The following is a 26,257-nucleotide window of genomic DNA, read 5'->3' as shown; positions in this document are numbered from 1 at the left end:
CTATTTTGACATCTATTGTTATTTTGATACTTAGTAGAGAGAGAGAGAAAGAGGAAATTTGGTGCTGCCACATAGGTTATATGTTGGTCTAAATATTAAACTATGGCTATTTTGACATCTATTGTTATTTTGATACTTAGTAAAGAGAGAGAGAAAGAGGAAATTTGGTGCTGCCACATAGGTTATATGTTGGTCTAAATATTAAACTATGGCTATTTTGACATCTATTGTTATTTTGATACTTAGTAAAGAGAGAGAGAAAGAGGAAATTTGGTGCTGCCACATAGGTTATATGTTGGTCTAAATATTAAACTATGGCTATTTTGACATCTATTGTTATTTTGATACTTAGTAAAGAGAGAGAGAAAGAGGAAATTTGGTGCTGCCACATAGGTTATATGTTGGTCTAAATATTAAACTATGGCTATTTTGACATCTATTGTTATTTTGATACTTAGTAAAGAGAGAGAGAAAGAGGAAATTTGGTGCTGCCACATAGGTTATATGTTGGTCTAAATATTAAACTATGGCTATTTTGACATCTATTGTTATTTTGATACTTAGTAAAGAGAGAGAGAAAGAGGAAATTTGGTGCTGCCACATAGGTTATATGTTGGTCTAAATATTAAACTATGGCTATTTTGACATCTATTGTTATTTTGATACTTAGTAAAGAGAGAGAGAAAGAGGAAATTTGGTGCTGCCACATAGGTTATATGTTGGTCTAAATATTAAACTATGGCTATTTTGACATCTATTGTTATTTTGATACTTAGTAAAGAGAGAGAGAAAGAGGAAATTTGGTGCTGCCACATAGGTTATATGTTGGTCTAAATATTAAACTATGGCTATTTTGACATCTATTGTTATTTTGATACTTAGTAAAGAGAGAGAGAGAGAGGAAATTTGGTGCTGCCACATAGGTTATATGTTGGTCTAAATATTAAACTATGGCTATTTTGACATCTATTGTTATTTTGATACTTAGTAAAGAGAGAGAGAAAGAGGAAATTTGGTGCTGCCACATAGGTTATATGTTGGTCTAAATATTAAACTATGGCTATTTTGACATCTATTGTTATTTTGATACTTAGTAAAGAGAGAGAGAAAGAGGAAATTTGGTGCTGCCACATAGGTTATATGTTGGTCTAAATATTAAACTATGGCTATTTTGACATCTATTGTTATTTTGATACTTAGTAAAGAGAGAGAGAAAGAGGAAATTTGGTGCTGCCACATAGGTTATATGTTGGTCTAAATATTAAACTATGGCTATTTTGACATCTATTGTTATTTTGATACTTAGTAAAGAGAGAGAGAAAGAGGAAATTTGGTGCTGCCACATAGGTTATATGTTGGTCTAAATATTAAACTATGGCTATTTTGACATCTATTGTTATTTTGATACTTAGTAAAGAGAGAGAGAAAGAGGAAATTTGGTGCTGCCACATAGGTTATATGTTGGTCTAAATATTAAACTATGGCTATTTTGACATCTATTGTTATTTTGATACTTAGTAAAGAGAGAGAGAAAGAGGAAATTTGGTGCTGCCACATAGGTTATATGTTGGTCTAAATAACATGAACTTGCTGCATCCTTAGCAACCTGCATCACATTCCTAATGAAAGAAAAGATGAATGACCAGTATATGTTATTCAGTACTACTTTTTCGAGGTTTTATTCATTTTAACCAAGGAGGAATGTATTTTTTGTTTTCAAAAGGCTTGCAGACACACCTCCTGCTTCGTTCTCCAAGTTTGCCGAGAAGAAAACCCAACAGGTGAACAAGAGGAGCCACACAATGAAATCGATCTTCAGAAAGACTCCAACCAAAGGTATGTGTTTGTGATGTGTCATTGAGAACAATCTTCAGAAAGACTCCAACCAAAGGTATGTGTATGTGATGTGTCTTTGAGAATAATCTAAAGAAAGACTCCAACCAAAGGTTTGTGATGTGTCATTGAGAACAATCTTCAGAAAGACTCCAGCCAAAGGTATGTGTTTGCGACGTGTCATTGAGAAGAATCTTCAGAAAGACTCCAACCAAAGGTATGTGTTTGTGATGTGTTAATGTCATTGAGAACAATCTTCAGATAGACTCCAACCAAAGGTATGTGTTTGTGATGTCATTGAAAATTGATCAAATTAGAGGTATTCCAGGCATAATCAGTAGCTTACTAATATTTATACAGATAGCTTGTTGGATAATTTTATGTCGTGTGTTTTATCTAATATCCACAGTATGCACTTTCAAGGCTAGCACTGGAATTATTTTAGGTAGCAAATCTAGAGAGAATAGTAAAGTCACTAATCTGAGCAGCATTTTTTTTAGTCAAACAGTTATTTATTTAATTTGTATAAAACTTACCATTAATGCTAACTGAAGCTGGATTTTTTTTTTTTAATTACACCTTTTATAGAAGTAAAGAATTACAACACTGTTCTATTCTAAAATATATAAGCAATTGTTACCTATAAGATATTATATTACTAGTTTATTTAACAATCACTTCAGACACGGAACAACAAGCACCTGTACAGAAGGAAACCCGAAGATCTAGCATAGAGAGTCAGAAGGTTGGTGGTGAGTTTGCCGAGTTCCTAAAGACATTGAAAAAACCTGCAGCGCTGGAGATCTCCAAGCAAGTTCGCAGTTTCATTGAGCGTATCCAGCAAGCCGGCGACATTCCCATTGACGAACTCTCCGAGATGGTGCAGGATTTCTACCAGACACTGACAGACAGACTTCATTCACACTCACTGTACAAAGGTTTGGACTTGATACCTTTCTAACCCGGTTCATTGAAAGTAATATTTGTTTAACCATATTTCAGCACCTTTTAAACTGAGACTATTTGGTCTTTTGCCATGTTTGTGATGATGTGTGAGTCAATATATCATTGTCTTGTTTGTTACCTGTGACTGACTTTTGATTGTGTAATATTTGCTTATTTGGACACTTGGTCTAGTATAGAGAATGTGAGAGGAAACCCACTGTGCGTTACATAGCTCTTCTGCACATTACTGTAAATTGGATAGTACACATAATAGCCTTTTACACTCATAGGTGAGAACACCATTCGTTATAATAACGCATACTAATATCATAATTTAGAAATATGTGTGATAACAGTTTAAAGACCTATGACTGGCTGCTCCTAGATAATGACACAGTCGCAAAGATAAATGATATCTAATGGCCACTCATGTAGTATACTCTGTGTACCATTTATAGGGTATGGGTTGACACACACAAAAAAAAACCTGCATGTCTACACAGGCATATATATCTTACAACCTCTATTGCCTGATGCTAGTGCTTTACTAACTCTTTGAATGTTGATCTTAAACTAGTACAATCTTTGTAGTGAGTATCATAATCTTTTATTCTTTTGAGACATGTTTTTTAGTTTAGCATTTAACCATGATGATGGTATTTCAAGACTAATGATAAAGATACCATGTCCCGTGCTTATACAACTTTTAAAGTCTAAACTCGAGTCTCTAATAGTGTCTTGAGTCTTTAACATTGTGAAAACTTGGGTTAGTGGCTTTAAGTTTTAAGTATTCTGTGTTAAGTGTTTAGCTACTAATGATGCTTAATAAATGAAGGGAACTTTGAGTAGAGCAGTTTTAATTTATATCTCATATCAGCAAGGAATTTAAGTGGGGTTTTTTGTCAGTAGTTCCAGCTTGACTTGACATGAAAAATATAATTTTAAACTTAAATGTTTGGCTGATACAAGGTATAATATACACCCACGCCCACCTTTTCAGTGTTTTTGGATATACTAACGTAAATATCAGTAACATAATTTAACATTTCATTATATATGATAGCAGTAACAAATAAATAATACTAGCATTTATGGTTATAAATATAAAAAAAACCCATTTATTTTGTTTTGAGGAAGTTTACCAAATATATTTTTTAATCAAAACTCACAACCTTGTTCATCAATAAGGAAATTTACAAAAGTACGGTTGTTTGGTTGTATTTGTGATTAAAATGGTGGCAAACACTGAAGATTTCTTCAAATATTTTTAATACATGCTTTTGTTTTAGGGCTAGTCCCAGAGGTTATTGAAAAGATATTGGATTTTACCGAGCGCTACATCATGACTCGTCTGTACCGTTCCGTCTTCTGCTCACCCAGTACAAACGATGAGGACAAAGATCTGGCCATCCAGAACCGAATCCGCAGTCTGCACTGGATATCTGCCCAGATGATGGACACTATTATTAATGAACACGATGCAGAGATCAGAAAGATGCTGGATCAAGCTATTACAGGTTAGATAACATTAGTCTTTGTTCTATAATGGTGAAGCCCATCAACTGTAAGTCTTGTAGGTGCTAGTTTCATATGCAGATCATGGACACCATTATTAGCGAACATGATGCAGAGATCAAAGAGATGCTGGATCAAGCTATTATTACAGGTAAGATTATATTGGTCTTTGTTGTATAATGGTGAAGCCCATTAGCTCTAAGTCATGTAGATGGTAGGTTCATAGACAGATGATGGACACTGTTACTAACGAACATGATGCAGAAATCAGAAAGATGCTGGATCAAGCTATTGCAGGTAAGATTATATTGGTCTTTGTTGTATAATGCTTAAACCCATTAGCTCTAAGTCATATAGATGGTAGGTTCGTAGACAGATGATGGACACTACCGTATTTGACCGGAAATAAGCCCATGTCTTTGAATAAGCCCCCCTCCGTTTTGATAGCATTTAAGAAATTAGGCCCTCATTCGTAAATAAGCCCACCCCCAACTTCGTCACCTTATAAATAACACGAAATTGCAAGTTTGCTCAAAGTTCATTTAAAAGGTCATACCTCCTGCAGATAATTAAACACAAATGTAATACAATATTTTACCACCAGTGAGATTTAGCAGTCTAACAAGAACAGTGTGTAACATTGTTTTCAATTTCATGCCTGCAGTATTTCTCTGAAGTATCCAAGTCCAAGTATGAACTAAAAACCAATGTCTATTTTTACCACCACACTGGGTCCGCAGTTAATGCTAATTAAGCAAATACCTTATTCTGATTGGCTAAGAACAATAACCTTAGATTGACAATTCTTTGTAGTGTAAGCTAGCTGCCTGTGTCAGAAACGTGTGTATACGCTATTGAGTTGTTGTTAATTGCTGTTGTTTTAAGTCTTCTCAGCATTAAATTTTGGATGTAAATAAACAGCACTGGTAAGTAATTGTAACATAGAAGGTGTGTTTCTGATAATTAGATACTAGTACAAAAAACACAATTTAATTAATAAACAATTGTTATTTATTAATAACAAATGGAACACTAATTAATAGATGTGCTACTGAACGTTTTTTGTTTTCTTCTAAGTTCATATAAGTATTGTTATTTATTTTAATTATTATTATTAAAAAAAATTTCAACAAAATTGGCCCCTTGTCTGGGAATAAGCCCACCCCATGCTAAGCTCACAATGAGTTGTCTTGGCCCCCTGGGCTTATTTCCGGTCAAATACGGTATTATTAACAAACATGATGCAGAAATCAGAAAGATGCCGGATCAAGCTATTACTGCAGGTAAGATTATATTGGTCTTTGTTGTATAATGGTTAAACCCATTAGCTCTAAGTCATGTAGATGGTAGGTTCATAGACAGATGATGGACACTGTTACTAACGAACATGATGCAGAAATCAGAAAGATGCCGGATCAAGCTATTGCAGGTAAGATTATATTGATCTTTGTTGTATAATGGTTAAACCCATTAGCTCTAAGTCATATAGATGGTAGGTTCGTAGACAGATGATGGACACTATTATTAACAAACATGATGCAGAAATCAGAAAGATGCCGGATCAAGCTATTACTGCAGGTAAGATTATATTGGTCTTTGTTGTATAATGGTGAGGCCCATTAGCTCTAAGTCATATAGATGGTAGGTTCATAGACAGATGATGGACACTATTATTAACAAACATGATGCAGAAATCAGAAAGATGCCGGATCAAGCTATTGCAGGTAAGATTATATTGATCTTTGTTGTATAATGGTGAGGCCCATTAGCTCTAAGTCATATAGATGGTAGGTTCGTAGACAGATGATGGACACTATTATTAACAAACATGATGCAGAAATCAGAAAGATGCCGGATCAAGCTATTACTGCAGGTAAGATTATATTGGTCTTTGTTGTATAATGGTTAAACCCATTAGCTCTAAGTCATATAGATGGTAGGTTCGTAGACAGATGATGGACACTATTATTAACAAACATGATGCAGAAATCAGAAAGATGCCGGATCAAGCTATTGCAGGTAAGATTATATTGATCTTTGTTGTATAATGGTGAGGCCCATTAGCTCTAAGTCATATAGATGGTAGGTTCGTAGACAGATGATGGACACTATTATTAACAAACATGATGCAGAAATCAGAAAGATGCCGGATCAAGCTATTGCAGGTAAGATTATATTGATCTTTGTTGTATAATGGTGAGGCCCATTAGCTCTAAGTCATATAGATGGTAGGTTCGTAGACAGATGATGGACACTATTATTAACAAACATGATGCAGAAATCAGAAAGATGCCGGATCAAGCTATTACTGCAGGTAAGATTATATTGGTCTTTGTTGTATAATGGTTAAACCCATTAGCTCTAAGTCATATAGATGGTAGGTTCGTAGACAGATGATGGACACTATTATTAACAAACATGATGCAGAAATCAGAAAGATGCCGGATCAAGCTATTGCAGGTAAGATTATATTGATCTTTGTTGTATAATGGTGAGGCCCATTAGCTCTAAGTCATATAGATGGTAGGTTCGTAGACAGATGATGGACACTATTATTAACAAACATGATGCAGAAATCAGAAAGATGCCGGATCAAGCTATTACTGCAGGTAAGATTATATTGGTCTTTGTTGTATAATGGTTAAACCCATTAGCTCTAAGTCATATAGATGGTAGGTTCGTAGACAGATGATGGACACTATTATTAACAAACATGATGCAGAAATCAGAAAGATGCCGGATCAAGCTATTACTGCAGGTAAGATTATATTGGTCTTTGTTGTATAATGGTGAGGCCCATTAGCTCTAAGTCATATAGATGGTAGGTTCATAGACAGATGATGGACACTATTATTAACAAACATGATGCAGAAATCAGAAAGATGCCGGATCAAGCTATTGCAGGTAAGATTATATTGATCTTTGTTGTATAATGGTGAGGCCCATTAGCTCTAAGTCATATAGATGGTAGGTTCGTAGACAGATGATGGACACTATTATTAACAAACATGATGCAGAAATCAGAAAGATGCCGGATCAAGCTATTACTGCAGGTAAGATTATATTGGTCTTTGTTGTATAATGGTTAAACCCATTAGCTCTAAGTCATATAGATGGTAGGTTCGTAGACAGATGATGGACACTATTATTAACAAACATGATGCAGAAATCAGAAAGATGCCGGATCAAGCTATTGCAGGTAAGATTATATTGATCTTTGTTGTATAATGGTGAGGCCCATTAGCTCTAAGTCATATAGATGGTAGGTTCGTAGACAGATGATGGACACTATTATTAACAAACATGATGCAGAAATCAGAAAGATGCCGGATCAAGCTATTACTGCAGGTAAGATTATATTGGTCTTTGTTGTATAATGGTTAAACCCATTAGCTCTAAGTCATATAGATGGTAGGTTCGTAGACAGATGATGGACACTATTATTAACAAACATGATGCAGAAATCAGAAAGATGCCGGATCAAGCTATTACTGCAGGTAAGATTATATTGGTCTTTGTTGTATAATGGTGAGGCCCATTAGCTCTAAGTCATATAGATGGTAGGTTCATAGACAGATGATGGACACTGTTACTAACGAACATGATGCAGAAATCAGAAAGATGCCGGATCAAGCTATTGCAGGTAAGATTATATTGATCTTTGTTGTATAATGGTTAAACCCATTAGCTCTAAGTCATATAGATGGTAGGTTCGTAGACAGATGATGGACACTATTATTAACAAACATGATGCAGAAATCAGAAAGATGCCGGATCAAGCTATTACTGCAGGTAAGATTATATTGGTCTTTGTTGTATAATGGTGAGGCCCATTAGCTCTAAGTCATATAGATGGTAGGTTCATAGACAGATGATGGACACTATTATTAACAAACATGATGCAGAAATCAGAAAGATGCCGGATCAAGCTATTACTGCAGGTAAGATTATATTGGTCTTTGTTGTATAATGGTGAGGCCCATTAGCTCTAAGTCATGTAGATGGTAGGTTCGTAGACAGATGATGTACACTATTACTAACGAACATGATGCAGAGATCAGAGAGATGCTGGATCAAGCTATTGCAGGTAAGATTATATTGGTCTTTGTTGTATAATGGTGAGGCCCATTAGCTCTAAGTCATATAGATGGTAGATTCGTAGACCGATGATGGACACTATTATTAATGAACACGTTGCTGAAATGAGAAAGATGCTGGATCAAGCTATTACAGTTAAGATTATATTGGACTTGGTTGTGTAGTGGTTCAGCCCATCAGCTCTAAAGCTGTTAAATGCTGGGTTTGTATTGCAGCCATGGCTTCAACCCAGACAGAGTTCAGTATTCCACAAAATATTGTGCTTCTGGTTATAATATTCAAGTTGTTATAAGAAGATTGTACTGAGTTCTCTATTAAATATTAAAATTGATGAGGCCAAACAAAAAAATAGGTGTGTTTCCGGTCGACCGACCGTCCCTAGTTTTACCTCTCCCCCCCCCGACCCTAATTTTTTTCTCTTAAACTGAAAAACAAAATGAAAAAAAAAAGAATTATAAAAAAAAAAAAAAAAAAAAAAAAAGAAGTAAAAATAAAAGAGGACAACATCATCAAACAAGAGTATTTCCTTCCTTACACATTGTTTACGTACTATTATACGATACATTTTGCACATGTAATTCCCTTCCGAAAAACATCGAGAAATTATGGAAAAGCTTTTGTAATAGAGTTCCTTCCCCTGATTAGCTACCACCGAACAGCTTGGTCGGTCACGGAAGTAACCGAATGTACGAACATAGCCTTGGTACAGGTTATTTCGATTAAATATAATCGTATCAATTCAGCTTAATTCTCGTCTTCACTTAAATCAACAGGTCTTATTATTAATGCATCTCAAATGTTTGCATAAAGTATTTAAATTAAGAACAACGAAATTGATACAAATGTCAAATTAATTTAAAGGAAATACACAAACAATGCATACCAATACTACTACTACTACTACTACTACTACTACTACTACTACTACTACAATAACGACAACGATAATGATGATAAATAATAATAATAATAATAATAATTATTATTATTATTATTATTATTAATATTATGGTAATATTCAATTTAAATTTTTTTTTTTTTTTTTTAAATTAAAAACCCTACCTACCTACCCTAATTTTTTTAGGGATGCAATCGGAAACACACCTATTTTTTTGTTTGGCCTGATATCAATTAAAGCATTATTTATTAGTTAATAAAAATTTAAAAATAGTTAATTCTGTAACAACCCTAGTTCTTAGTTGAAGCCCACATGATGATTTGTATACCTGTAGCTACTTAGCTGAAGAACATGGTCTTGAAGTTCAATATTCACAGTTACATTTACAAACATTTATAATTACAAACTTCCCACCATTATACCGGCCTCGGTGGCATCGTGGCAGTCCATCGGTCTACAGGCTGGTAGGTACTGGGTTCGGATCCCAGTCGAGGCATGGGATTTTTAATCCAGATACCGACTCCAAACCCTGAGTGAGTGCTCCGCAAGGCTCAATGGGTAGGTGTAAACCACTTGCACCGACCAGTGATCCATAACTGGTTCAACAAAGGCCATGGTTTGTGCTATCCTGCCTGTGGGAAGCGAAAATAAAAGATCCCTTGCTGCCAATCGGAAGAGTAGCCCATGTAGTGGCGACAGCGGGTTTCTTCTCAAAATCTGTGTGGTCCTTAACCATATGTCTGACGCCATATAACCGTAAATAAAATGTGTTGAGTGCGTCGTTAAATAAAACACTTCTTTCTTTTTTTTCCCACCATTATATGATTCACTTTATTCTGATTGGAAAAAGTTACTTAAAAAATGAATATTATCCCTCGATAAACCTCAGAACCTGGTAACATAACGTCAAAAAGGATGTCATTATGTAAAACAGATCATGGAAAGGACGTCAGAAACTAATTTTTGTGTATTGTTAACTAATTAGAAGATGTTTGTAATTATAAAAATTGTTTGCCATTTTTTATGTGATCTTATTGATGTATAACAGTCACAAATTGCTTTTCTACGCTACACATATTTATACAATTTGTCACTGTTATGCATTGATAAATGCACAAAAAACCGACAAATAATTGTTTTATATATTTGATTGTTGCAGATGCAATAGAAGTTGACTCTAAGCGGGCCACCCAGGACAAGTTGGAGTGCATCGTGCGGTGCAGCAAGCATATCTTTGAGGTTCTCAACATGTCGAAGGAGGGCCCTGCTAGCGCTGACGAGTTTCTTCCAGCTCTCATCTACATCGTTCTCAAAGCAAACCCGCCACTACTGCAGTCCAACATCCAGTACATCACACGGTTTGCAAATCCAAGTCGACTCATGAGTGGTGAAGCAGGTTATTATTTCACAAACTTGGTAAGTGTTACAGTTACCGTATCTTTGACAACCAAATAGATGATAATTAAACATTGTACTTAGATGTCATGAACTAAACTGACTGTCTAATAGATGAAGTGTTACAGTTACCATATCTTTGACAACCAAATAGATGATAATTAAACATTGTACTTAGATGTCATGAAATAAACTGACTGTCTAATAGATGTATTTGAACACTTAAAGAACATAGGTATGTTTTTTCTGTGTACGCAACCCTAAAAATGTTTAAGGAGAAGCACACACCCCTTCATTAAAACACCTTCAGTTGTATTTTCAAACTTTATTACCTAGTTGAAGGAAGGAAGTTTGAGTTTTTTTCCATTAAATATAATTACAGAAATCACAGCAGGCATTAAAACATTTAATTTGGTGCCTTCTGTTGATTTGTTCACCTACCTGAATTGATTATTTTTATGACAGACATAATTTTCATAAAAACCATCAGGGTTGGGAAAATAATTCAATAAAAGTTTACATTGGTTTGTAAATCAGTTTGTCTCATGTAGAATGTTTGCTATATAATCATTTATTACTTGTATGGGCAGAGAGAAGTGAGGAAAAAAATAAGATCTTTCCCTAGGGAAAAAAAAAACACATTTCTTCTGCTGGAAACCGGCCTTGGTGGCGTTGTGGTTAGGCCATCGGTCTACAGGCTGGTAGGTACTGGGTTCGGATCCCAGTCGAGGAATGGGATTTTTAATCCAGATACTGACTCCAAACCCTGAGTGAGCAAGGCTCAATGGGTAGGTGTAAACCACTTGCACTGACCAGTGATCTATAACTGGTTCAACAAAGGCCATGATTTGTGCTATCCTGCCTGTGGGAAGTGCAAATAAAAGATCCCTTGCTGCTAATCGGAAAGAGTAGCCCATGTAGTGGCGACAGCGGTTTTCCTCTCAAAATCTTTGTGGTCCTTAACCATGTCTGACGCCATATAACCGTAAATAAAATGTGTTGAGTGCGTCGTTAAATAAAACATTTCTTTCTTTCTTTCTACTGCTAGAAATGTTTTAATATCATAATGAGTGTTTCACGATAGGCATTGACATCGTAGTTTCCATGGTGGCAGTCATGTCAACAACTAACTTTGACAGCAGCGATACGTATGTCACAGCTATGACGCAACCCTGTCTCTTGTTCTCAACTTTCAAACTTGTTTTCAGTAACAGTATCATTTGAAAATCTTCCATAAAATGATAAAGATTGATAATGGGTAATAAATAGAATACCGAACTCGCTACTCGGCAAGTCCATTTCTCTTACACTCGTGAATTGATGTTGTCCTTCCCGAGCCTTTACAACATCAATTCACTCATGCAAGATAAAACAGTATTGCCTCATAGCTTGTTTAGTATTCTCTAATTCTTTCAGCATTTTGAAGTAGGATGTAGTTCAATGGTAGAGTTCGCAATAGGTTGTAGAATTGATTGCCCTGAAAGGACTAGAGGGTCTTTTGCTGTCCCAGCCAGTACCAACTGACTGTTACATCAAAGGCTGTAATATGTACTCTCTTATCCCTTGCTGCTTTCTAGTAGGAGTAGTATTATGTGGAGGCAGCAGGATTCCTCTATTATTTCACCAGTTGTTAAAATAATTATGTTGGACACTTAACAGGCTTAACTCTGGGCGATCAGAAACATTTTCCACCAAATTATCTATTAAACTTTAAACATTTCAGAAACCCAGTTATTTTCTAACAAAATATAAATTCCTGGGTATTACATATAGTTATTTTGCCAAATTAAAATAAAATTCACCCGTTCACAAGTGATGAATTTGGCGAGTGCCAGAGCCATCCTCCCTAAGTAGCCATAGTTTAAAATGTGCTAAGAAGTGGTGAATAAAATATTCCTTTTTCTTTCCTATTCAGTGTTGTGCTGTTGCTTTCATTGAGAATCTCAATGCAGACTCCCTGAGTCTGACACAACAAGAATTTGACCGCTACATGTCTGGTGAGGCCATACCGCCATCCAGTATGACAGAGTATGTGTGCGAGGGACTTCGAATCAGCCAAGAAAATCTCCGATATCTCGCAGAACTGCGGCAGCGGCAGGAAAAGGTTCTAGCTGAGGCTCTGCAGCTCCAGCAAGAGATGAAAGACTTCAAGGAAAGTTTTACAGAACAGATTAAAAATGTGATAGTGCGCACGCCTCTGGTTATTAAACCGAGAAAAATGAAAGTGGATTTGGATGCCGCAGAAGAAACGGATGAGCTAGACAATCTTCCATCACCTCTGAAACCCCAGGTATCAGACAGGGTCTCGGGTCATGTTGGTGTTGACATGTCAGAGTCATCGGGGGCAGCAGAGGCTGGGCAAGAGGAACAAAGTAAACTAGGGGGCTCTAGTCTGGAGGAGGAAATGACAACATAGAACAAAAGTGAATGTTATTAGAACATGTGGGGCACTATAACAGTATGGTCATATAATGATGATGATCTTATATGCATTTATGTGCAGTATGCATAACATGTGTAACTGTTCCAAAAGTAATGTTGGTTAGATGCTGTTTTAATCAATGTGGTCAAGGTATAAAATGTATGATGGCAATATATCTCATTTTTTAAACTTGTTAACAAAAACAATTACATGACAAACATGCTTATGTTGGATAAAGGAAAGAATGTGTTAGAAAATAGAGGCTGTTTTCTAATCTATCATATTAACTCTTTTTTTTTTTACTTTAAACAAAAATAAAAAAATATTGTGTTTTGTCAATTGTTAAAAAATACATGGACATTATCTAAACATTTTATAATCATGCAGCAATACTTAATCTCCACTCAAACTGCATGCAGGGTTTTGGTTCAGATTCTGGAATTTTAGTTTTTGTGTGCTACTCTCTTTGGTTAAATGCACACAAATGCTGTTCTTTTAATTAAAAAATAGTCTCTTTTTTTTTCTTGCACACTGTCCTTATCTTGTAGAATTACTGCAATTGATGCTCTACAGCAATTGATTAATAATATGCTGGAGTGTTTCATTTCCTCTAGTATTGCTTTTTTAACGTAGTGATTACAGTTGATATGACTGAGCCTGAAGAAAATGAAGTGAGATCTGTCAGTGAAGTATATCCATTGAACCTAGTAAAGGATTTGTTATGTGCAGATGGTCTTAATACTAAGTAGCACAGTTGCAACGCATTTACATGCAGGGGGGGGGGGGGATGTACATTTTCCATCTAGGAGCCAGATAGCGCCTATTTATATTTTTATATAGATAGTATGAAATGTTTTAGTCGTCAAATGAAAAAAATGGTCGTATATATGAACAAATCGGTCACAGTGTAGAGGGCTGCCTTATAGACATCTGGTAGCTACGCAAGATGCTTACATGAATATTAATAGGAGGTTCGATTGTCTAGTAAACTGGACTTTGTGTAATTTTACATTTTAATTCCTTGTTTGAAGCCTGCTATTCAGTAGGTGTAGCTTATTGAGCAGCAGTGGGTTTCTACTTTGCCGAGATAATCACTGTGTGAATTTGTCTAGTGGCTAGTCAAATGGATGTACCAAAGACATGCAAAGCACAAAAAATAATGATCATAATATGCTAGTAATCCTAAATATAGTATCACATGGAGTACGATGTGTATGTTATATAAACATTTCTTTGGAGTAGTAAGAACTGTACTCTTTTTGTTTTTTCTTTGTTTTTTTCTTCTTCTTTTTCTTATTCTTTCATAACAGTTTGTCAGATGTTACAGATTTCTTTCACAAATGTTACATGTACTGGTGGCCTATTGATCAATGAATTGTTTACCCGTAATTCTATTAATCAATGTTTCATAGAATACAGAATAATAAAACTAATAAATTTGTGTTTCTCATACAGCATGGTGTAATAAAACACCACATTTTAAGCTGAATAATAAATATTAGCAATTTGACAAATTAAAAAGTATATGTGGTCAAATTCAGCATGTATTAACCAAATTAAAAGTAAGAAAACTAAAAGCTAGTTAATTCTCAAATTTGCTAATTTATTATACTACAGTGTTTTTACTTGTATATATAATAGTCAGCAATGTTTCTCAAACTTATGGTGTAAAATTTCAAGGTATATGTATATCCAACTATTTAGTGACAAACATTAATTAAAATTTGCTATTAAAAAACAGACATAGAGACTGAAGAAAAATAAACCATAGCAGAACTTTTTAAACCTCTTAAATTGTACAGATTGCTATACAGAATTGTATATCACCGTTGTAATTATACACACGTTGTATGTTCCTTTCAAGTGTTAATTTTTACCTATTCTCCTCAGTCAATGACTATTACAGGAGTGCAGAAATGTAAAATATCTCATTAGTCCGTCAGATCAGTACTAGTCTGCCAGAATTCCATCAGCCTACAGGACCATATAATTTGGCTGTAACACATTGAAATCTCTTTTTTATTGCATCCGTCGAAGTTTTCACTCAGATTTGACAGACTGGTCTTTTCTGAAGCTTGCTATTCAATCAGGAATGAATGTAGCTCAGTGATAGAGTGCTCGTCTGAGGTATGATGGGTCTCAGAATCGGTCACCCTCAGTGGATGCAATGCTTTTCTCCTCTTAGTCATTGTTGCATGACTCAAAGGCCATGGTATGTACTGTCCTTTATATAGGCAAAATGTGTATTAAAAACGTTCATTGTTTTTTTTATGAGGGTAAGCTGTATTCTAACAAGGGTATCAGTGACACTGTAATAGTCATGCAGCATAACAGTTGAAAAACATTGTACTGAAGTACAAATAAAATAAAATTCGGCTTGTATTAGTCGTTTAATCTTTCTTTCTTTTTTTGTTCTTTTAAAAAACAACAACAACATGATTATGTGTTGATCATCATTTAGAACTTCCATAGAATCAGTTTTATTGTTTTCATGACATAATGTGATCTCATTTTGGTCTACTTTGTTGACCATAAGTTCTTGTTGATTTGAGACAAATGTTTTCCATACAATTGTTGATATCCATCCATACAATGATTCGTTAATATCCATGTAATAATTCATCTTTTACATACATTTAAGCAATCATCACTGTAGGTTTGGGTTTTTTTTTAATTTTATATGTATGAGGATGTGTGTTTGTAGTTTGAATATTGGTGACACTGAGGTGGAATTATTTTATTTTAAAATATGTTAATGACTTACATATACATATATACTTACAGTGTTTCTAATATACCAGAAATGCTTACAGTCAAACTGTTATGCAGTAGTTGATTGGAGTTGCTGCCCTTTTTTGAAAATGGGAATGAGGTTTTATGTTTTGTCACAGGTAGAATGATTTAGTCGTAGCTGGTAGTAGGATTGGTGTTGTGTTGATTTTGAAAACAAAATTCAAAATCTATTAATAACATATTATTAGGGTGATGGTGCATCCAAGTGTTTCTGAGGGTTCGTTTTAATTTTTTTTTTTTTTTCACTATCAATTGATTATGGAGGCATAATATTTTAAAATATATTGTTTGCAGTTTTTGCGTTAGACTAATAAAATGGCAACACAGAAATTCTTAGTGGAAAAATTATTTACTATCCATAGACAGGATTTATCAATATTACCTTTGTGGTTATCAAAAAAAGAAGAAGAGGTGAACCATTACATAGATAATGGGCTGAATTTACGAAGCCTGTTTTTCTTAAACGCAAATGTTTAAGCATTGTAAATGTTTGTACACAACATGTAGTTACACGCGTGTAAGACACAAACAAGCTTTGTAAATTCGGCCATAAATGTTTGTTTGGTTCTTGTTCCAGGTCACATTCCAGATTTCTGAGCTGCTAGTTATATGATAGTTTAATAACGTACAGTAAGTCATGTTATATTTCCACTACTAAAGTAACTAGAGTAAGTTTGTGATTTTATAGTGATACTCTAACCTTTGTGTAACCGTTTTTAATATATTTTGGGGTATTCTGTAAAATCTGGCTATTGTAGCAGACACAGTGAGGTCATTTTAGTAGCGTACATATAAACAGTTTAAGTAATATGTGGGTTATGTCTTTGTTTGTCAGTTGGTATTCTCAAAAACTGTAAAATGATTATCGTTTTATCAAAAAGAGAGCAAGATCTAGTTCAATGTGTTGTCTAGTGGTGTTAAACAAAACAAACTTTTATCAAAAAGAAGAACTGTTATCATGTTTACAATTAGGGATGGAATTCTAAAAATTATTGCCCACAAAAAAACCTAATTCTTTTAATCGCTTTATTAGTTTTGTTTAAATCATGAGAAATTCAGTTTACTTTGATTTCTTTCTTATAATATTTATCTCAGTATTGTGTGCTCTGTAACTTACTAGGGTATGTTTATTACTTAATACTGTTTTTTTCTATTTCCTATTAATTTTCAAAGAAATTTGGGTGGATGGTTTGCTATGTTGTAAAGATAAATTCTTCATGTACTGTAAAATTAGTTCCCATAAATTAGTCATTAATTTTATTTATAAATTAAAATATAGTTTTAAAATGCAACTTGAAAATAGTATTTGCTTTAACCCTGATACGACTAAGAATGCTGCATTCTCAAATTGTAATAACAGTGTTCTGAATCCATTGATGCAGTTAAAGACCAAGGATCACAGTGTGTATTATCAGTAACTGTTGAGTTTCCAGTACTGAGCATACCTTAAAGTTTCATTTGTCTTATTATGTGTATTTTAATACATCTTTTGCAGAGATCATCCTGTCCATTGCCAAATTAGCCAACTGCATCCTGTCCATTGCCAAATTAGCCAACTGCTATTTTTTATGCAAAATGACTACAACATTTAGAAGTTGTCTGATAAAATGTTGTTTAAATTAGCCATTTTTTAATCATGTTGAATGAAAATACTCTACATATTTCAATATTGGCTAAAACTAAATTCATTCTAGTGTGTACCCTGCTTTTGTACATTACTGTATTTTGTATTTCACCGAAGGTTGAAATACAAAATTATTCTTGGAGAAGATTTAGTCAGTCAGGCAATCATTAAATGGTACAAGCTGCAAATCTCCAAGCATTTGGTGATGCCTATTATGTGAAAAAATATTATTAAAAAACAAACACATACATGCACATGCACGCACACACACACACACATACACACGAGCACACACACGAGCTTAAACATTTGTTATAAAAATTTTTTTATATCATTATGTGAATTAATTAATATTTAGTTCCACTATCAGTTATGAAGTTAACAAAGGAATGGTTGTGTTAGAACTGAATTGTTTAAAGAAAACAAAATTGGTTTTGAATTACATTCTCCAATAGTGGTAAGGTATTTGTTTGTATTCGTAAAGGTTTACAGTTTTAACTAGAAATTTGTCCACTATAATTTCTTTTTTCATTTTCATTTTAACATTTAAAAAATAATTATTAAAAAGCATTTTCAATCTGATCATGTTAATAAAATGCCAAGTTTTACTAGGATTATGATACTTCAGAATGATATACTCAACTCTGTTGTATTTGAAAAAGATAAATACAGCTAAATAAAATTTAATATCTATGAAATGAATATCACATCCAAGTGGGAAATGTGATGCATATACCAGTAGTAATGTCACAGTTATTTAGTGTCTTCTTCCATACTCGGCTTACATGGATAGTAGGTGGGTGTTAACTTACTACTGGTAAGCATTTATTTTGATGTTTTGTTATTGAATTCAGATGTTGGTTGCTTTTGTATAAAACTGTTTTATACAGATCTCAATAAAATACTCAAAATATATGTTTGTTTTACCATTTCTTTCTTTTTTTTCAATCAGTTTCCACTTTTAAATAAGGCTACTCCAGAAAGGATTTGCACATAATAATTCTGTACATTTTAAATTAAATGTATTGTAAATGATTGACAGCAGTTTCCTTCTGCTCCAGCTTTTGGTATTAATTCATCACAACTCGTATATCAAAGGTTGTGGTATGTGCTATCCTGTCTGTGGGATGGTGCATATAAAAGATCCCTTGCTACTAATGGAAAAATGTAGCAGGCTTCCTTTCTAAGACTCAAAATTACCAAATGTTTGACATCCAATAGCCGATGATTAATAAATCAATGTGCTGAAGTTGTATTGTTAAAACAAACTAAAACTAATACATTAATTATATCAGCTGGTTTTACTAATTTGTGGCGATGTTGCAGCTATAAATAAATGCATAAGCTTGGTGAGTGATAGCCCTTTTCCCCGGTTTGGGACCAATTCTTCATCTTCGAGACCGAAATAATTATTTTTAATGTGTGTTTGCTTTTCCCACTTCTGTCATTCTAGTCGGTCCGAAGCACCTGTTTGTTTCTATTATTGGAACAAATTCCTATCCGTTTATTAGCGCTGTTTATGCATGTGTTTATTTAGCTCAACTTGAGTCAAGTGTCCTCTAGCCCTCCCCTGTTTATGTTGGTTTCAACATATAAACATGGGAGGGCTAGAGGACATTCGGGTTACTCTGACCACAACGTATTGTAAAGTAATCAAATCACTTATTTATTTTGTGACTATCTCAAATTGAAAATTTATGAATACCGCCATTTTAGTCTATAAGACTATATATTTTAATCTGGTGAAGAACTGCTGGATGATATGAATAAATATTGAAAGGAAATTTATTTTGGTATCTTATTATTTATCCATCGTCTTGGGAAAAAGTTTGTGGTGGGTGGGGTGTTTTGTGTTTCTTTTTGTGATTGTGTCCGTGTTTTTGGGGGGATTTTTTATTTTAATTATTTTGGTTTGTGGGTGATGGTTTGTGTGTTAGTTATGTTTTGTTTTATCTAGGAAAATTTGATCTCTAGTAGTTAAAAGTAATTGTTATTGTCTAAAAAGATCACAATGATATTGAGTAGTCTTATTAATCTAATTTCTGTTTCCAAAATTTATGTCACAACTTTTAGTCTTGTTAATGAGTATATATATATATCATCAATGTGAAATCGGACAATCAAATTGAAATAATATTACAATAACAGTTGCAGCAACCTGTTAACCAATTGCAAAGCATACTATTTAGTGTTGCTTGTTCTTACCGGCCTCGGTGGCGTCGTGGTTAAGCCATCGGACTACAGGCTGGTAGGTACAGGGTTCGTAGCCCGGTACCGGCTCCAACCCAGAGCGAGTTCTTAAAGGCTCAATGGGTAGGTGTAAGGCCACTACACCCTCTTCTCTGTCACTACCCACTAAACAACTAACCCACTCTCCTGGACAGACAGCCCAGATAGCTGAGGTGTGTGCCCAGGACAGCATGCTTGGACCTTAATTGGTTATAAGCACGAAAATAAGGTGAAATGAAATGCTTTTCTTGGTTCAGTTTATTATAGTACAAATACCAGTTTAAGAAATATTGACGAAAACATGTTTTTTTATTTCACTCTTTGGCGTTGGACATATTCAATCTATGTTGGTGTGTAGCTTGAAAACCAAAATGGGTTGTTGTCGTCGAAGCTGAGCAGTTATGTTTCAGAGATATTGTCAAACATCTTTCCAGCTCTAAAAAAAAAGTCAAACGGATCAAAAGTGACTGATTTTCGTTTCACAATCTTGTATTTATATTTATTATAAACACCAGGCTCCATGCTTTTAAAACAAATAATAAGTAAAGTAGTCTAGACTTGGCCATAGGTGTATGTGCTTCCGTGTGTTCAAGTATCTTATTGGATCATAAGAACTGAAATGGAAACTAATACCGGTACGGTTGTGTACTGGAATCAGAATGAATTTTACAATGGAACAAGTTAATGTAAATATACAGACTGAATCAGAAAATGAATAATGGGTCATGTTGATATCGATCATTAATCATAAGCGTACGAGACTCTGCTGGACCAAATCCTCAAATTTAGGTAAAAACGATAGAGATATTCGAGCAAACTGAGCTGGCCTAAAACCTTTTTTACCACGTATTTTCACCTCTCTACCCACAATATTAGTTGTAATCCATGTAAAAATTTGCAGTGTTTCGTTGGCAGAAATGTTATCCAGATTCGGGCAGTACCATTTAATTCCAGCAACACTTAGAGCCCGTAAGCCTATCCTTGTAATAGATGCTTGCATAGACTAGCACACGTGAGGATGCGCCTAACGTAAATCAAATACATGTATCTATCTTAATGGATCATAAAAACTAAAATATGAAGAAAAATACTTTAAAAAAAAAGAAGTTATGGTGTTGGTCTGGAATAGGAATGAAGTTTATGATGAAACAAGTTAAAGTAAGTATGCACTCTGAATCAGAAAATGGAGGATGGTTTAAAATGTTAATGTCAGTTATAACAAAACAAGTTAATATAGGTATATACATTGAATCAGAAAATGGGGCATGGTTTAAAATGTTAATGTCAGTTATAACGAAACAAGTTCATATAGGTATATACATTGAATCAGAAAATGGAGCATGGTTTAAAGCGTCAATGTCGGTGAAAACTCACTCGTGACACAGGTGCTTGCACAAGTGTTTGACTGGCATGTTGTCGTGACAGTCCTGGACACACGTCGCCTGGGTAATCACAGCGGTTTTGTGAAGGCGGGTTTCGATCTTTTCCAGCTCCTGGATTAAGCCATCAACTAAAAGGAGAAGAGGAAAACATCATCCATGCTGGTTCACACTCCTCTTGCACAGCACCTATAGTATTCATGTCACTTCACTACTAGTCAGTTAATTCGACAATCACAGCGTCTGTATTATTCATATTATCCCTCCACTACTAGTCGGTTAATTTAGATTAATTTATAACCCATCCCCCTCCCCTGTCCATATCATCTTCCGACACCTATGGTACTAGGTTCGCATCCTAGGTATCGACACTACACCTCTACACCGACTTCTCTTTCTCACTAACCACTAATAAAAACCATTAAAGTGACAGACCCTAGTTTTTAACTATTAAAGCCGGGGTTTTTTAAATTTAAAATAGTCGTACTTACATTTTATTATTTAGAATATTCCATTTTCGTACACATGAAGTGGTTCTGGTCATTCAGGTTTTTTGTAATAATCCTAAATGCATTTTTTCACAATTCTAAAAACGCACGTTCGTCTGAGAAGTAATTGTTATCGAGACCAGCTCTAGTCTGTTTTAAGACGATATTTCCCCATTTAAACATTTCACACTTTAGCTTCTCTCTGTTATAACCTTATTCAAATGTGTTTTGCAGGTTTCTAGATTAACTAAATTTAGTTTCCATTTTCACGGGCTGAAACTAGGATCTGCGCCTTTACCTTTGTCTTGGAAAGACAGTTCAGATAGTTGAACTGCGTTCCCAAGGCAGCGTGCTTGAACCGTAACTCGACATAACTATAAGTACGACAATACGCGAAAATGCTTGCTCAAACTTTAATGAAAAAAAATGACCACGTATTCTGAAACCTCTGACTGACTTCTAAAGAAAAAATTATATGTATGGACGCTATATGAATATATAAATAGGTGCCCAAGTTAGTAGATGCAAGTACCGGCTCCAAACCAAGGTAAATAGTGAGGACTCGTGGATAAGGTGAAATACTAGTACTGGCCTAGGTGGTGTAGCTCCCACCCAGAGCGAGTTTAACGACTCAATGGGTAGACCTGCGTCATAACACCGACTTCTCTCTCATTAACCAGACAAACGGTCCGGACAGCTTATGTGTGTGTTCCCAGAACAGCGTGCTTGAACCTTAATTGGATATAAGCATGAAAATAACTACAGATGAAATGAACTGAAAGACTGGTGCATGTACACCGATTTATCGCTATGAACTAACCATTAAAAGTTATCTTGTACAAAGAATCCAAAATAGTCGAGTCGTGTGCCCAGGGCAGCGTACTGAAATCGGGCCTATATTACTGAATTACTACTACTCAACTATATTCCGTTTCTCATAATTGGACGGAGGGGGGTGGGGTGGGGGTGGGGGGAGGACTGCAATTTATTCATTGGGGCTGTCGATCTTGTGAACACTATAACAAATAACCAACATCCGTAACTAGCAATTAGGTCTCATCTGGGTACAACAGCTTAGACAGTTACAGTGGCGGATCCAGAAAATCCATTGGGGTGGGGGCAGTGACATGACGTGGAATGCCAAGGGAACTTTGGGGGAGGTTTGGAGGGGATTGTAAAAAAATGAAAATTAATATACATGTATGTATAATAAAATTATAACTATCGCCTCTGAGTTATATTATAATATAAGATGAGGAACCAAAACTTACAAAGATGAGCTGTAAATAGCTGACCAGAAACCACAGCAATTAGGACAAAACAAAGTAGAACGACACCTTTCATCTTTCAATGGCTGAAATCTGGGGGCAAAAACACAATTTGAAAAGTGTGCAGCATAGTCATGATTTCAACACGTATATTACGTCATTTTCCTTCTTTCTTTCTCTTTTTTATTATTTAAGTTAATGCATATGACATTGTGGTGTGTACTGGACAATCATTTCTTCTGAAAGTCTCCCATTCCATACAATTATGATAAGACCGCGTAAAGAACTTTAAAGGTTCTGACTCAAACGAAGCCTAAAAGAATGTGTATTTCCTGGAACTGAACCCTACTTTGAGAAGAAGACAGACCCTTTTTTTCGTTGTATTAGGTGAATGTTTTTTTTTTAGGGTTTTTTAAAAACAAAAAAAAAGCTCTGAGGTAATGTTTTCAGCACGTTCCATGAAACACATTTTTTTAAACCTTGTTACAAATTAGTCTAATCAGTGTAATTAGTCGATGTCACATTGCTTATAGTCTGTTCCACAGCGAACGCCTTTTCTTCATACTATGAAATTTACTACAAGTTATTTATTTCTGAGCCGACTGATTTGTAAATTGCACGCAAAAATAGTATGTTTTTGTTATTTCCAAAACGCGTTTACTTTTCTTCTTATGTTAAACCAAACTGAAATTATTTACGAAAAAACCCCACAAAACCAAAACAAAAAAACAAAAAACCCAAACCTTTTTATAGAATGATTGGACGGACTATAAGTTATCAATTTTGAGAAATCCAGAGTGATGTTTGTTGTCCTGGTTTTTGTGATAGCTCAAAATCGAGTCAGTGAGTTTAAATAATTTATTTTGTGAAATTTTAAATTAGTTTCATGGATGATGATTGTGGCAAATGATATGAAGATGAAGATGATGGTAATTGCGGTGATGATAATTTACTGGTGCCTCTCGGGAGCATACGCCAGTTATCTTACCTGTATCTTGTTTTAAATGCAACTGTTGGTTAAGAATGTAAAGAACAAATTTAAACGTGGAACAGTGTGGGAAATCATCACCTGATTCTTATCGGTTCTTCTGATTAAACATGACCCATTAGAACTTGGAAAAAAAAGTGTTTCCTTAAACTCGCTTGTAGTGGGTTGAGTTAGTTCGTAGGTATTTTACTTTTTTTTTTTTTTTTTTAAATATACATAAAGAAGAAGAAGAAGAAGAAGAAGACGACGACGACGACGTCGACGAAGAAGAAGAAGAAGAAGAAGAAGAAGAAGAAGAAGAAACATAATTAAAAGAAGAATAATAAGAAAAGAAGCAGGGGCTTAATTCACAAAGCAACATCGTATTGTCCTTGCAAGTCTGTTCACATATTGCAAGTTGCGAAATTGCGACAGTTTAGTGAATTGGGCTCCAACAGATTTTTAAAAAATAATTTTATTGGCACAGTCCAGTGTTGATGCCTCCACCAAGCAGTCTTATACTAGGTGGATGCTTAGTATATAAAATTTAGGGACAACATTCAGAATAAATTTGTATGAGATTAATTTACTGCACATCTGATTCTTGAACAAGAGTCAGTCTCTCTCTCTCTCTCTCTCTCTCTCTCTCTCTCTCTCTCTCTCTCTCTCTCTCTCTCTCTCTCTCTCTCTCTCTCTCTCTGCCCCCTCCCATTTTTTTTATATTCCTCTATTGTATTTCGATGTTTTATTCATAAATCGAATACATTTACCACAGCAGTAAATTTGTTATATACAACAGCAACAAAAGGCTACGTAATTCATTCTAGATGATATATAAACCCTAATAATAACAAAGGTTTCTCACCCGTATCCTTTAATAAAGCAATGGTTCGGTAAGAACAGTTGATATGATTTCTAGTTTAAAAAGGAACTTTGTGTGGGAAACCAGCACCAGGTTCTTATCAGTGATCTCTGTGTCCGCTGTGTGCGTGACGCATACTATATAGATAGCACCAAAGACAACACAGGGGCGGGACGCAGGCCAGTGGTAAAGCACCCGCTTGATGCAGAGAAGATCTGAGATCGATCCCCGTCGGTGGGCTCCATTAGGCTATTTCTCATTCAAGTCAGTGCATCACGATTGGTATATCGAAGTCCGTGGTATGTGCTATCCTGTCTGTGCGATAGTGAATATAAAAGTGTTTTTGTTACCAATATGTGCGTGACACATACTAGATAGCACCAAAGGCAACACAGGGACGGGATGTAGCCCAATGATAAAGCTCTCGCTTGATGCGCGGTCGGTCTGGGATCGATCCCCATTGGTGTACCCACTAGGCTAGTTTTCGTTCCAGCCAGTGCACCACGACTGGTATAATATCAAAGTCCGCGGTATTTTCTGTCCTGTCTGTGCGATGGTGCATATAAATATCTTCGCATGGAAAAAATTTATTACCAAATTTTTTACATCCAACAGCCGATGATTAAGAAATCAATTTGTTCTAGTGGTGTCGTTAAACAAAACAAACTTTAACTTTCAATAATAATTTGATTTTGATTTTATTAATCGAGGTGGTTCGATCCTGCGACGTAAACATCCCAGGCGAGGGGAATTGTAGATAAAAGGGTCCGTTAGGTTCATATTCTACCCAACACCCCCCATCCCACCCCGGTCCAAACCACGCTACGCCCTTGCATTTACCGGCACACCAACATTGGCTCAACAGTTCTATAGTGGTTACATATGATTTTACTGACGTATTGTAGTGAGATCAACTGCGTGGTAGATACATGGGCGTCATTTGGTGGGGGACAGGGGGGACATGCCCCCCCCCCAACTTTTAGCAGTGGGGGGGACAGAATATCTGATGTCCCCCCCACTTTACTCTAAATAATGTTCTCAGACAGCCACAATGACCTTCATTTTTCAAAATTTTCGGGGGGGGGGGGGGGGGGGCATGCCCCAGACCCTCCTAGAGTTGTTTCACGCCTAAGGCGCTCGCGATTAGTCGCACGAAATATTGGTAGAACCCATTGTCCCCCCCCCCCCCCCCCCCCCCCCTCCCGCACTTTTTCCTTGCAAATGACGCCCATGGGTAGATAGAACATTACGTCTGTGTACAAAATCCATGTAATAAAAAACGTGATATCTGTTATCACTGGTCATGCAGTCTAAAAATCCTCGCATGTTTCTATGTGGGATATAAATAATAAATAATAGTTCAATACGCCTATATATATTAACAATGAATGGGGTCTCACCTATACGACGTTAGAAATCATGGCATATTCTGAACAACAAAAAATAATAAAAATAATAATAATTTTAAAAACATAAAAATGTTTCTACAATAGACGTCCGCGCTCCCATTTTTGTAGGGAGTACAGGCTGATTTTTGCCCG

At 35.3% G+C, this 26,257-nt stretch overlaps 1 protein-coding gene and 1 long non-coding RNA gene across 3 annotated transcripts in view; one reads left to right on the top strand and one right to left on the bottom strand.

Moving 5' to 3' along the window:
- LOC121367819 (rab5 GDP/GTP exchange factor-like) overlaps positions 1-18,438 on the top strand; it is a 27,368-nt gene extending 8,930 nt beyond the window's left edge. Inside the window, exons 3-7 of the mRNA XM_041492203.1 lie at positions 1,724-1,836; positions 2,517-2,771; positions 4,068-4,295; positions 10,449-10,705; positions 12,600-18,438. Of these exons, the coding sequence (XP_041348137.1) occupies positions 1,724-1,836; positions 2,517-2,771; positions 4,068-4,295; positions 10,449-10,705; positions 12,600-13,100 (1,354 nt within the window). The 3' untranslated portion in view covers positions 13,101-18,438. The remainder of the gene's footprint in view (positions 1-1,723; positions 1,837-2,516; positions 2,772-4,067; positions 4,296-10,448; positions 10,706-12,599) is intronic.
- A 1,604-nt stretch (positions 18,439-20,042) lies between these two features.
- Positions 20,043-24,778, bottom strand: LOC121391508. 2 transcript variants are annotated; one of them, XR_005960367.1, is made up of 4 exons: positions 24,720-24,778; positions 22,891-22,980; positions 21,127-21,262; positions 20,043-20,188 (listed from the first exon to the last, which is right to left on the bottom strand). It is a non-coding gene; the product is annotated as an uncharacterized LOC121391508 (long non-coding RNA). The 2 variants fall into 2 exon arrangements; XR_005960368.1 differs by lacking the exon at positions 24,720-24,778 and adding an exon at positions 23,876-23,911.
- Between the last annotated feature and the right edge of the window lie 1,479 nt (positions 24,779-26,257).

Source organism: Gigantopelta aegis, chromosome 3, assembly GCF_016097555.1.
Source record: "Gigantopelta aegis isolate Gae_Host chromosome 3, Gae_host_genome, whole genome shotgun sequence".
Taxonomy (NCBI): domain Eukaryota; kingdom Metazoa; phylum Mollusca; class Gastropoda; order Neomphalida; family Peltospiridae; genus Gigantopelta; species Gigantopelta aegis.
Note: the sequence above shows the minus strand (reverse complement) of the source record. Positions and strands in the feature narration are given on the sequence as shown.